At 35.3% G+C, this 13,524-nt stretch overlaps 1 protein-coding gene across 1 annotated transcript in view; it reads right to left on the bottom strand.

Moving 5' to 3' along the window:
- Positions 1-698: 698 nt before the first annotated feature.
- LOC103801782 (probable phospholipid-transporting ATPase IIB) overlaps positions 699-13,524 on the bottom strand; it is a gene marked incomplete at its 5' end in the record, with an annotated part of 38,993 nt that continues 26,167 nt past the window's right edge. Inside the window, 10 exons of the mRNA XM_009074210.1 lie at positions 699-1,314; positions 2,118-2,150; positions 4,536-4,739; positions 5,435-5,492; positions 8,238-8,346; positions 9,516-9,580; positions 9,736-9,891; positions 10,351-10,415; positions 10,743-10,887; positions 11,357-11,446. Of these exons, the coding sequence (XP_009072458.1) occupies positions 1,178-1,314; positions 2,118-2,150; positions 4,536-4,739; positions 5,435-5,492; positions 8,238-8,346; positions 9,516-9,580; positions 9,736-9,891; positions 10,351-10,415; positions 10,743-10,887; positions 11,357-11,446 (1,062 nt within the window). The remainder of the gene's footprint in view (positions 1,315-2,117; positions 2,151-4,535; positions 4,740-5,434; positions 5,493-8,237; positions 8,347-9,515; positions 9,581-9,735; positions 9,892-10,350; positions 10,416-10,742; positions 10,888-11,356; positions 11,447-13,524) is intronic.

The raw sequence follows: 13,524 nt of genomic DNA, 5'->3' as shown, positions 1-13,524 counted from the left end.
AGAGTTTCTGGAACAAATCTTCAGCTGCTGTAAAGTGTCATAACTCAGCCAAGATACTCAACTCTGACAGCTTACAACAAACAAAAATGCTTTGATTTTTTTTTACAAGTTTGCACCCAAACTAAGTTATAAAAACATAACATTTACAGCTTGGAAGATGATAGATTTTTCCTACCATAATGTTCATGTGTTCCTCTTACTTTCTTTTACCTGAGTAACCTAAGTAAACAGATTACAAGGCAATTTAAACATATTAGCTAATACAAGATTTACTGGACTTCTCATATATAGAAATGTACTTTGACACTATTTGCAGTTTTACAAATACAAAATGAATAAGAACTGTAAAACATATTTACTGAGCAGCCATGTCTTTGATACCTGTACAGATCAATAGGTGCTGTGGAATTATGTACAGAATTTATCCTTTAATTTTTAAACAGCTTTTGTGCAACCTGGTTGTAATGTGCATTTAAAGAACTGCTGTCAACATCACACATCTGTAATTTACTGGTGCCAGAAATGGAGAGTACAGAATAGGACAACAGCTCCTAAATTAATACTGTGCTATGCAGACATCTGTACATAATTCAAATAGTGCATATTAATCAATGCCTGATGAGGAATAATAGCTGCTAATACAGACACGGGCATTTACAGGAATTAGGGTTGTTATAGTAAGTATGGATGAATGAACTTTTCCATATATAAACATTAAAGGGCTTGAATTAGGAAGTTATATAATAATTAAAGAAGGGAATTTATGTAATAAGTAACAAAACTTTCATGTGATTTGCAGAAGATAAATACAGTAGGGAAAAATTCCCTTACAGTAGTAAAAGATCCTTTACAGTAGCAATGAAATAATTCAGAAGCACTGTCAAATCAAAGGTAATTTGGTTTTATTTTATAATCATAGCAACTGAAAGTAAAACAAAAGAAAATCAACATGAAGAAAATTTTGTTCATCTCTGATAATCCTGTTAGTGTACTTTTGTGTTACTGTATCTGTCAGATGTTTCCTCCTCTTTTTGTGCTCTATTCACGCTATCACATTTGATTTTTGATTTTTTTTTAAAGTTTCTTTAGTCCAACATAAATCCATAGACACTAAAGCACAGTGAATATGCAATTTGCAGACTGGTGTGAGTGAAAAACCATAGGAATATAATCACTTTTACGAGGTAAGCTTGGAGTAACTTGGAGGAGAGAACTTGCGCTTCAAGTACTTGAGAATGTAAAGTGGAAGACAGCTTACAACAGTGATTGCTGACACTTTCCACAGGAAGGTCACAGTTGTGATAAAGGCAACATCTGCAGAAACAAGAAGGGGAAAATAAGTAATGGGAGCCAGTAACATGGAAACTGGAACTTCCATAGTGCAAAGTCAATAAAACCCTCTTAATTGTTTGCTTATGCTATTGTTCAAGACCATGCAAAATTAAAACAAAAAAAAACCAAAAAAAGGGCAGAAAGCAAGAGAAAGAAAAAGTTAACCTCAACATTTCACTTTTGCCAACTATTTTCTTCAGACAGGAACTTCAGAGTTCCTTTATGGTCCTTATACTGTTTTGCTGCACGAAGTAATTTTAGGGGAAACAGAATCTCAGTTTAAAAGCAACACTCCTCATAATACAAAGTTAAGCCACCTTATTTTTCTACTGGTAAGAATGATTTTTACCCACTATAATACAAGTTCCCAACCAGAAATTCTGCTACCATTTTGGATCCTTTATCAATATTGATAATTTTTCTCTGAAAGAGCCACAACAACTAGAATGAATGATTCTTAAAACCTTAGAGATTAAATTAGAGCCCAAAAATTTCAAGGGAAAACAATGCAGTGATACTGCTACAAGCCACACCAAAGAAGTAACTTTTTATGACAAGCATTAACAACTTTATACTTGCTACTGAACTTTTTTGACCATATTAATGATGATCGGGTCATACTTAATTATCATGGAAAGATCCCAGAACCCAGGTAACCTGAAGAATTTTTATGGTGGTTTATTTTTTCCATTATTTACAAATGTGTCTATTAAGTAATTTGCTACTCTTTAATTATTCTTTAAAGATTTTTAATAAAACTTCAAGAAAAGTTAAACTTCACCTACCTAAGAAAGCTCCAAAAGACACTCTGCCTATACCTGTTTCACAAAGAGGGAAAATGAAAGGATAGATTTACAGAAAATACAAAAGTTATGCGAAAAACCCTCAAGCAGGTTAGCTATACAAAAAGGAAATGAAAAAGATGTTAGTAGTGTTAACTGGAATAGTATTGCCTTTCACATGTCAGTCAGAATATTTTAAGCAGCAATTAAAACATTTTGAAAACACAGAGATTTTCTATTTGGTCAGGTTTTAAGTTTGTGAGTAGATTGGCACTTTTCTTACATTTGACTTTAAGGTATAATTTACGGTATCAACAACTTGATCAGAACTTTGTTAATGTGAATGAAAATTCACTTCAGAAAATGCAATACAGAAATGCTTTACTGCTCCAACTTTACTCATTAAAAATACTTTGTATATTTGGTTTCAATGTATCAAGTCGTTACACAGTTCTAGCCTAAGCCTGCTCAGACACACTGAAAGCCTCTGTAACATATCACAGAGACATGCTTAATAAGGCCACTATTTGCAGTCAGCTCAGAAACCTAAGAACTGATTTACTTCCATGAGTCAGACCTGTAGAACAGTATCAAATATTTTTGCCTTTCTAGTTTGAATGCCATGTCATGATACAATTTCTTTATGAGAAGACGATGCTTATAAGCAACATCACTGACAGAAACAGTTTATTTTTCCAATGAAGTCAAGCACTGCTTGCCTGGATCACTTTTCCTGATACATGGAAGTTGTTCTGTCCCTTGAACTGCAAACCATCACATAGGTTTATGCTGCATCACATACACAAAAAAAGGCTCTCCCCCTAGTTATAATGCGACAGATTAAATCACAGTAAAGCATTAAGCAGAAGTGAGAGTAACACAAATGTGTTTTCTTAGATTAACTGGTGAATAACACACAGTAAAATCCCTTGAAATTGCAGCCTTTTCATTACCCTTAATGATGAAAAAAGAAGTTAAGTCCCTGAGCTGCAAGAAGCCATTTATGTACCAAGTTGCTTGGGCTTGTCCAGCAAATACACGAGGACACAAAAACACTCCCCTTTACAGAAAGGTTTGTAACAAAGTCCCTGCAGCTTTTACACATCTGTGAACACCACCTAAAGGTGTTTTTCAGGGAACAACATCAACACAACAAAGGATGGGATGCTTGGCTGTAACCAGTACTAAAGACTTACAAAGGTGAAGCCACAAGTTCTGTTTATGAAGTTCCTGGAAATCTGAACTCAAGTGCCAGTACCTGTATCTGTTCTTTCTTGTTCCTTTCATTTGTAATATGGCTGTGGAGATTAAAAAATCAACCCAATAATCTCTATTAAGGAGTCTCTGCATCAGTGTCAGAGAAAATAAAAAGGTACTCTGACAAACCTGAAACAATGTACAATGCAAGTACCAAGCCTAGCAACGTTGTTTCTCTAAGATTTGGCTCCTGATAAATCTGGGAAGTAAAAGAACACCTGGGACAGGCAGTGAAACACTTACTGATTAAATAAAATATAACTAATGTACATACACTACCCTAGTGTTGAACCACTGGGACATGACAGAGTGAAACCAGAACTATGAGACTCCTAGAAATTACCATATAACATTAAATTCTGCTATGAGAAATGACAATTGAAGGACAACACCTTACTCATCAGCTCCACGAGAACAGAGGAGGAGGAGCTGGATTCGGCTCCTCCTGAGGTATAATCAAAGATGTCATATGTATTTCTGTAGAAGTTATGTTTGTAAATCACACCAAAATAGTTGTTTTTACTAAAGGCTAAGTTGCTATAAGAAATATGAATTATTTTGATTCTAAACAATCAGAACCTTAAGATACAGTATGACATCCCACACATTTAAGCTAAGCAAGCTTAATACAAGCTTACTGTAACTCTGAAACAATGAATCTTTAATATAAAGTATCTATCCTGATAGCCTGTTGCCTCACTCTCTAGCAATACTTCAGCTATTTTTATCTCCTGGGTTAGATATAATGAGGCCCACTTGGTCTGGCACACGAAATAATGTATGAGTTCAGTTAAAGATCCTGATTTTTTTTAAAATCCTGTCTATTTTCAACAGTGCATATCTCAAAGCCAATTTAAGGTCTGCAGTTTGGACTGTCAATATCAGATCAAGGATGGAAAAGGCATGAGTGGTTTGAGTAAAGCTTATCATCTAGATAAACCATACTAACAGGAACAAAGATTTTCATACTCTAAGAGAAAAGGGTAAGAGAGTATTTCAACCCAATATTAATTAGGCCTATTTTGAACTCAGTCATATTTCTGACAAAGCAAGCTGTATTTCAAAGGCATAACATCACCTATTCTTAATTGAAAAAAAAAAAGAGAAAAATATTACTAAAAATATAAACCAGCTCTTTGCTAAAATACTTTTACTATTACTCACCAAAGTATTCATTTAGAAATGCAAGAGAGGCCACATAGCAGCCAAGACTGAGGAATTCAGCCACCACCATTAACCAGTGCCATGTTCGTATGGTCAGTGCAACCATCAAGAGCTCAGTCAAGATTAGGGCAGTGAAGGAAATGGCAACGACATGTACAAATTCAGATTCAAAAAGCAGCAGGGCTCCATACATCAGAATACCACCTAGGCAGGGTGGAAAGACACACAACGTTAACCATACACTCTGCAATAAAATTTCACTGTACCAGTTTTTATAACTGCGCATTGAACATTTGATTGTTTATTATGAAAACTTGCCCAGTAATTTTTTTACAAGACAACACTGATCTTTCTAAAAGAACAGAAGGATATTTACTGTACTTTGTGTTTGTGAAATAAACCAACCAAAGTAAAGCCATAAAGAAATAAAACTATTAGAAAATTAAACACCTTTTAGTGCAGTATATCTGATGAACTGTTAATTAACCTCATTTTGTCAAGTGCTGCAAATAAATGAGATATTGTTGAAAGTGTAATTACTTTTAACTGATTACATAATTCAGATTTCTTCAACAGTACTTCTGTCATTCCATGAAAGAAAACTACTGTGTAAATACATGCAATGTGATAAGCACTCATTAAAATTTTTCTGGATTAGCATTTAATTAAAAACATGTCCTTTTTTAGGCGACATGCACCAATAAAAATACCAATCCATGCTGTGTTTTGAATAGGCCTGGCGCACTACAGGAATATCGATTTACGAGATAAACAGAAAGCAATATATATAACTGCTGATGAAATGTTAAGCTTTGGGAATTCAACCTGCAGCTGAAAAACAATATTGCTAATAGCAGACAAAAAATTCTCAGTTCAGGAAAATTAGGACTCTCTCCTACCTTGGTAAATACTGATTAAAACCCAGATGAGGAAGGTCTTAAATGACAAAGATCTTCCCTAAGGGAAACATATGAGAGAACAGTTAAACACAAATTAAAAAAAAAAAAATTAAAAATATCTACTCAGTTCATATATTTTTAATAACCACTAGAGAGACACTGCACAAGTAAAATAAGTAGCATTTGAAGCGATACAGGCTAAAAAACTTCTACTTGTTTTTATGATTCTTCATTAAAACTTGTATAGAAATTGCACAAAGTCTAAATTTGGGAGTAAGACAGTTAAGGCCTTAAACAGAAAATACACTTTAGCTTGCAGTACTCTGGTTTTCAGAAGGATAAACATGGTAAAATTATTTTTTATTTAAAATGTTTTTGTGCCTGTTTTGTAAAATGTAGTGTTGAAAAATCACCCAGCATTGTGTACCTACTGACCAAAACCTCAAGCAAAACTGTAGTTACTACTAACTGCTAAATGTTGGATAAAGGATCCATTTGCATTCATAGAATAAATGCATGACTACTACAAGTTTGTAGCCAAATAAATTTTAAATCTTCTCATGACTGTGAATGTTACAGAGTGAAACATATGCATAAATCAAATATGCTGGATATGTGATATGACTCTTGCATTCTGGGAGGTACTGATGAAATAGAACCACAGAGTTTAAAGGACACACATGTAAAAGGATGAAATGGCAAACAGAGCAGCCATTTTGCCACAAAAGAAGTGATCAATCCAGAACAGGCAAGAATCAGCACTTCACAAAGAAATGTGTTTCACTGCTGTGGCAAGTGATGAGTTAACTCTATTACTTCAGTGGAGGCTAAAACATATTCGTGGATAGACTGAGTTGATGGCAAGTTGCTAAGGATATTGTCATACATCTGTATGTAGTCTAGAAAGTTGGTGACAGGCTGAACATATGGGAAAAAAAATTCTTGCACAAGCATGAACATTCTTTTTTTTCCTCCTGTGAGTGCCTACTTATTTGCCTTTAAGTACGAGACACTGCTTCCACCTTTGACCATAGCTCCTAATTAGCAAGATTTGTGAAATATGAATGAGCTTGAGTTTTAGTTCAGCCTTATGGATCTAGAAGGGGTAAGTCACTCCTGAGCTTCTATGGAATGCTGCATGACAGGTAGTGAATCACTCTGAGATAAAAGCAGAGAGTCCTCTTGTAGTTCCTTTCAAAATTTCATCAGCTTTCCTAGCTATAAGTCCACAGAAGCCACAGAAACAGTAATAGTGAATCAGTGTGTCTGCCGGGGTACATAGTCACACCTGTCTCTCTGAACCTTGCTAATCTGTCTTCTTGCACTGGAGCAAGTCTCTTAATGCTTGCATCAATATATGTTTTATTCTTTTAAGAATCTAAAAATTTTCGTAACTTGCATATCCCAGAAATCAATTCCACGTCAACACCCATTTGAATAACTCCAGCATTGGTAGAGATTTGCACTTGAAGAACACAATTTGAAAAATGATGTGCAGAAACAGGCAGGATACATACTGTCATGACTAAGGCAGCATGACCATCAATTGTTGTAATAAACACAATAAGATCACCTTGTAATAGTGAAGTCAAACGTAGCACATAACTTTTTTACTTACTCATCCATAATCATTCACTGATCATCATCTGCCCCACACAATGCACTGAACTGTACTCTCCAGATTCTCCATATTCTCTTTTTTTCTCTCCTGAAGGTAATTATCTGTGTTCTACTTACTAAATATTCATAGATGTACAACATAAGCTGGGAAAGCCAGTGATCCACCATCTCTGAGAACTGTCCTTTAAGACTAAACAGAAAAAACTCAGTCTCTATTCATCTACCCATCCTGGGCATTTTCCAAGTACAGGTAACTTCTGTCTTTGGAAATAAGATGCTTCCAAGTTCCATCAAGAGGTTTCCACATGCAAGCTTACAAGTGCATTTAGCAGGTGAAGGCTGTGCTTTTTTGAGATTAATCATGGGATGAAATCTCAAAGAATTTAAAGATTCTGAAGAGGAGAGACAATCAAGAACTCTAATAGATGAAGAAAAAGTTATTCCAGAGTAACATAGCTAATTTAGTAAAATGAAAAAGACAAAGACTGAAACATTTAGGCCCTCTTCAACTGTTCAGTCTGCTTCTGAACTTTTAGACACATCTTCAAAGAATCTACTATCCCTAAATAGACTGTCTGCTAGTGTCTGGGATCATAATTTTTCTAGCTGATGGTTTAAGCTGGAGGAGAAGCACTTTTCAAAAACTTATGAAAACAGAATCTTGAGATTTGTTTCACTCTTGTGGGTAAAGAAAATACACACTCTGATTGTTTGCAGGCATGTGCAAACACACAGAAAGCAGTATCTACAGATGATTCAGTTCAGATATATCAGTATTTAAAGAAAGACAGTTTTTGGAGAGGTCAGTAGCAATTTCTGGGTTTTAGGAAAAAATAGATCTATACATTAACCTACCAGTTAAAAAGGAAAAACAAGCTGTGAAAATTTAAGCATAAATAACTCCACATCAGAGATTTTGGGGCCATACTGAAAGCAGCTTTTATATCAACATACGCTCATGTTTGAATTGTTTCAGTCCAACCATTGGTGACTTAACAAATGCATTAATAAAACTTATTGGAACATTTTGTACCATGGATTATGTTCATAGCACAAAACTCTGCATTAGTTGTGCAATCTGTTTTGCTTGGAATACCTTAAGAAAATGATTGCAAGAATTCTCAGTTTTGCACACTGCAGATTTCAGCATTTGTTCATATCTGAGCACCGAGGACATTCATACCTTTGTGAGATCTTTATAAAGTTCTGGATATAGCAATGCCATTTCTGGCTTCACATCCTGATCCAATACTAGAGAGAAGACTGGAAACATAGTATATATGGTTGCATACCTAGGTGAAAGGAAAGAACATAAATTAACACTGTTGTATGATATAATTCTACTTATCTACTGAGTTGAATTACTCTTTTTATGTAAGAGGAATTAAACAGGTTCAAATTCCTAGTCCTCAGTCAGCTTACCAACACAGCTTTCACATGCAACCTGCTCTTGTGGCTCAGAGGTCTGTCAGTTGTGAGAAGTTACAGAACTTCCAAACACTCAAAACCAGTACATACATTTCTTTTTTCTATTGCCTGAGCTTATCACCTGCTACCATACTTCCTGTGCACTTGTGCTTTGGACAACCAGTTCAAAGACCTAATATTTAAATTCATCTACAGATAGAGGCAAGAAAACTGAAGAAAAAACAAGCACTATATTCTGGACATCATGGTAAAGGTAGGTGGATGAATAACAGTCTTAACAGCTTTGTAAGTGGCTTTGGATTTTAGTGTGCACATTCCTGGAATTTAGCACAACTATTTACAAACATTTCAGAATGGTCTACTGTTTGCCTCTGCAAAGTCTGATGTGATCAGACCTTGATTTGACTATGATTTAATTTACTGTTGATTTAAGTTATTGTTTACAAAGAGTATAAAAAGCAGCTCTCAGGTTAGAAGGGACAGAGAACAAGAGGGACAAAACCAAATATATGCATATCTCTCAGCTGTATGACTCGGGAAACCATGTTAGTAAGTCACCTTCTGCAACAACACCAAGGTGCTCCTAATCCTGCAAACATTCACCTGAATGGAAATCTGCGTGACAGACTTGGGTACTGCACTCTCAAGAGGAAATTTCAGAGTAGGTTCAGGTCCATTTTTAACAGAAAAATCTGTGATTCTCACTGAGCTCTGTACAGCAATCTGTGTGACAGCTGAAACTGGTCTGGGACAGTTCCTCTACTGTTTTCACCCTGTATGTGAAAAAAGTTCTATGGTATCTTTTTCTAAGGCTATGCAAGATCCCTTTCTCCAGTGAATGATAATGAGGCTTCCCCCCTCAAATGCTGCTTATCCAAACTAGCCTGACTTTCTTGGCACTCATTCCAGGTTTTGGTAGTGTACCTATATGAAGTGAGTGGAAAATGTGGATGACACTAACAACATGAGGTTATTTAACAAGTTTGTTTGCTATATTTATTACCAGATATCACAACAGTTGCTTTGGACTTACCCTACCATTAGGAATCCTTGGTACAAGGGAACAGATGCAAAATAGAAGACTGATGAAAATACAGCCTACAAAAAGCAGACAATTATATGAATTTAATATAATTCTGTATACAAACAATACAGTACTGAAAAAAGTAACAATACTGGTTGATTAAGAATTTGTGACATTTCAAAGACAGACACAGTGTTTCTAGCTATTCAGAAAACAAAGTTTTAAATACCTGCATAGTTGAAATAATAAGGCCTCGGTGCATGACAAACTGACCAAGTGCTGCTGATCTTTTGTAACTGTTTCGACCATGTACCATCAGCAGCCTACCTATGTGTTTAAACTGTGTGATAGAAAAGTCAGCTGCTAGGGAAGCTTGTTTTCCCTCCTAAAACAAAACAAAAATATTCCAAATATGAAACCCAATGTAAAAGATGTGTTTCAAATTTCAAAATTCTAAGCAATAATTAATTTGTAAAGATAAAGTTTGCTCCTGCTTCAGAAATCAACCCTGCAATGAGACACAGAGGGCAATTTTTTGTGCATATTCTAAGATGCAGTAGCTGTACTAAATAAGTTTAATCGCCTCTCTTGCTTCTTTCAGGTAAATGCTACACAGAAATAACTACAGTGTTTTCTGCTTTTCTTGCTTTTTGCATTAAAAAATATGAAGCAGAGGACACAGAAGCAAAGAAAATACAAGCTGAAAGATTAAGCATTCTTAGCATCTTACAGCATGCTTTAATTAGAAATTATCCGCTCACTGCTGTTTAAGAATAAAGCCTCTAGTCCCATGTTACTATGCTGCTGTGTGGCACACGTTTGATAATGAAACTGTTAACATTACCTTGCCTTCAATTCCAATTCCACAGTCTGCTGCTTGGATCATGCTGACATCATTTCCTCCATCACCTGGAAAATGTCACTGCAATATTCAGCTCTTCAGAGGTTTACCTCTCCTTCCCTTACAGTATTTTAGAAACCTCTTAGATATCTTTAAATTCTTAAAATTAATCTATGACTCATGATTAATTACTTCAGCAATCAAGACTTTTTCTGGCAGAATAGAAGAGGTAACTGCACCTTTCTCATGGAAAGGCATTTTGTGCTACAATTACACAATACTTGGCTGTTGGTAAAGAAGCCTTTTTGTTTCAACTATTTCTCAATGGTGCCATCTGCTGATTAAATTTATTACAGATTTTAGCTACTGCAAACAAAGATTGTGCCAACAGTTACCTATTGCACATGTGCGTTTTCCAGTGTGGTGCTGTAACAGTTTCACAATATGAGCTTTTTGGGTGGGAGAGCATCGGCAGCACACTACAGCAGGACACTGGCAGGCCAGCTCTACAAATTCATGCTCATAATATTTCAGACAAACCTAAGAAAAAAAAAAAGACACTCTCATTTACTTAAGTATTACTACATGCAGTCCAACACAAAAACACAGTATAGAGATTTTTTTTAAATGAAGTTTTGCTTGCACAACATCTAACTGGGAGAAGAAAAAAGGCCAGATTCTCCTGACTGAGGCTTTATTAGTTTTAAAATCAAAGAGAATGTCAGTTTGAGAGCTGCTAGGCTTTGAGGTTAAGAGAACATACAATACTAAAGCACTCTGCAAACAAATTCCAGTCTGTTACTGTGCAGGGGACCAGAAAACCAGTAATACTTGCCCATCTTGAACATACATCCCCTAATTAGCACTCAGTGCTAATACAAAAGTATCTCTAAGGACAACTTAAAAGTATGGGCAAATACTGGAAAGAAAGAGCATGAAGACACTGACACTTTACTTTCTGAACATAAGCATGTAAACAAATATAAGTCGACAGAAACCGAGTTCTTACCTCAAGTGAGTCCCCAGATATCACCAAGGCACAGTCATGCTTCCTCCTAAAGGCATTTAGTTCTAAGTGAGCCTCTCCTCGAGTGGCAACCTTCAATAAAAAACACTTACATAAAGATTTTGTTATATTCTTAAAAATACCCCTGCCAGAACAAATCAGGTTTTGAAAACTCATACTTGGAAGGCCTTGGTTCTTCATATGTTTTATCCCCATTCAAGTCCAATACCCATGGGATGCTACTAAAAGCCTCAAATCTTATGGAGTGAAAAAGTAATCCTCAAACAAGGCAAATCTATGTAGTCAGCTTAACTAGCTTTTCACCAAAGTTCTCAAGGGCTAAAAAATTAATGAATTCATGACATTAAAATAACTGAATTTCGAGCTGACCTGAGTCTTTCCATCCTAGCAGGGCTAGAGGAGAACAGAAAGAAAACCTCAAATTTTTGGTTTATTAAACAGTAAAATACGTTCTTAGAAAAAACAATAAATGTTCCTATTAATTGTTCCTTCAGTTTGGGTAAGCAGGCATGGATTTCAAAAGGCACATAAATATGCTTGTAACTACTAATCCTTTTGGATATTGCATGACTATGCAGGCAAGATCAAGTCGCATAATACGAAAGAACTACATCATAGATTTATTTACATAAATATTGTTTCAGAAAGGCCCAGCTGTGAAATGCAAAAAATGGTCAAAATTTACCAAATGGATTTTGGAAGGTTTTTAGCAAGAACACAGAAGATGAAAATGTAAACTATTACCAGATTTTGAGGGCACTGGCAGCTGTTTTGAGTTTTTTCTATTACTTGTTTGGGTTTTTTTCCCCAATAAATATCAGTGTATTTTAGAGCTATCAGGCAAGCCCAAGTTTCAGGCACAGAATAAAACAGGCTCAGATTACACATCTAATTTTGTCTTTGGCAGCACTTTGATTAAATAACTTTTAAGTTAAATGAATCTTAATTACATTGAATGTGAAGTTTTGCCTTTGACCCACTACTACCCCAAGTCAGATGCAGTCCAGAGACCTTACTACCTCCAGACAGGCTGTACTACACAAAGTCTGAGACACACTGAAGAGCCCCTGCAAACAGAAAAACCCATACACATGCTGCAATTCAGAATTTTTTTCCTTCTTTCCTACAATATATAGAGAAAGCTCCTTGACTGCCAGCTGTTGGGAACACTGGATTGCATTGGCCCAGTGTAATCTTTCTGCATCACAGAGATTAAGAGATGTCAGCACTTGCACACGGGGATGAGCAGTAATTGCCCTCTCTGTTCTACATTTCACCGAACAGAACGCTTTCTTTTTTTCATTTGCAAATACCTCTGGAACAAAATATCAGTTCATTTCATTACAAAATGAAGAAGCTGAGACTTCTCAGAATAAAAAGTGTTAAAAACAAAATGAAACTTTTTAGGAAGCCAATAGTAAATAATTTTTAATTTCCAATTTATAACTAGAATAGAAGTGTTAAATGGTATTTTATCACATGAATCCGGGAGCTAATTCTTTGCAACAGATAAGAGACAGAAATAATTCTGTATAAATCCATTTTCTAACTAATTTAAAACTTTGTGTACTCTTAAGTTAACACAGTTTTATGCTGATCTCTTATTACCAGTCGAGGTAATGAAAATAAAAATCTGACTCAACTAAATAGATTTTGTTCAGGAAGACTTAATTTGTGGTGTTACAACATGGAAAGGTCAACAAAAATTGATCTGAAGTTTTATCAGAAGCATTAATAATTTAATTGCAAATAGTAGTCTGCAGGGCCTAATTTGCCATTCTGATGCTTCAGAAGAAACTACATTTACATGTAAATGATATTCATATAATTATTTCTGTAGGTGCAAGTGGTTCATTTAGAACAAACACAGACGACATGTCTGATCACACAGCATCAATCAACGTCTGGAAAATCTATTTTTGTTTGGCTTCAGTAGAGTTGATGCTATGAAAATAAAACATAGAAAAAGATTCAGTTTGCTTTTCTAACAATTATCCTAAACAGTCAATTAATAAAATACACTTATATAATGATATTAAAACACCCCCCCAAATTTTCTCATACAATTTGAACTAGGTCTATACAGAGGACGTTGGCATCACAGTTCAATTTTGAATTAATTCTGTTTGAGTCTAAAGAGTTCTATTAAA

This window comes from Acanthisitta chloris, unplaced genomic scaffold (genome assembly GCF_000695815.1).
Source record: "Acanthisitta chloris isolate BGI_N310 unplaced genomic scaffold, ASM69581v1 scaffold43134, whole genome shotgun sequence".
Taxonomy (NCBI): domain Eukaryota; kingdom Metazoa; phylum Chordata; class Aves; order Passeriformes; family Acanthisittidae; genus Acanthisitta; species Acanthisitta chloris.
Note: the sequence above shows the minus strand (reverse complement) of the source record. Positions and strands in the feature narration are given on the sequence as shown.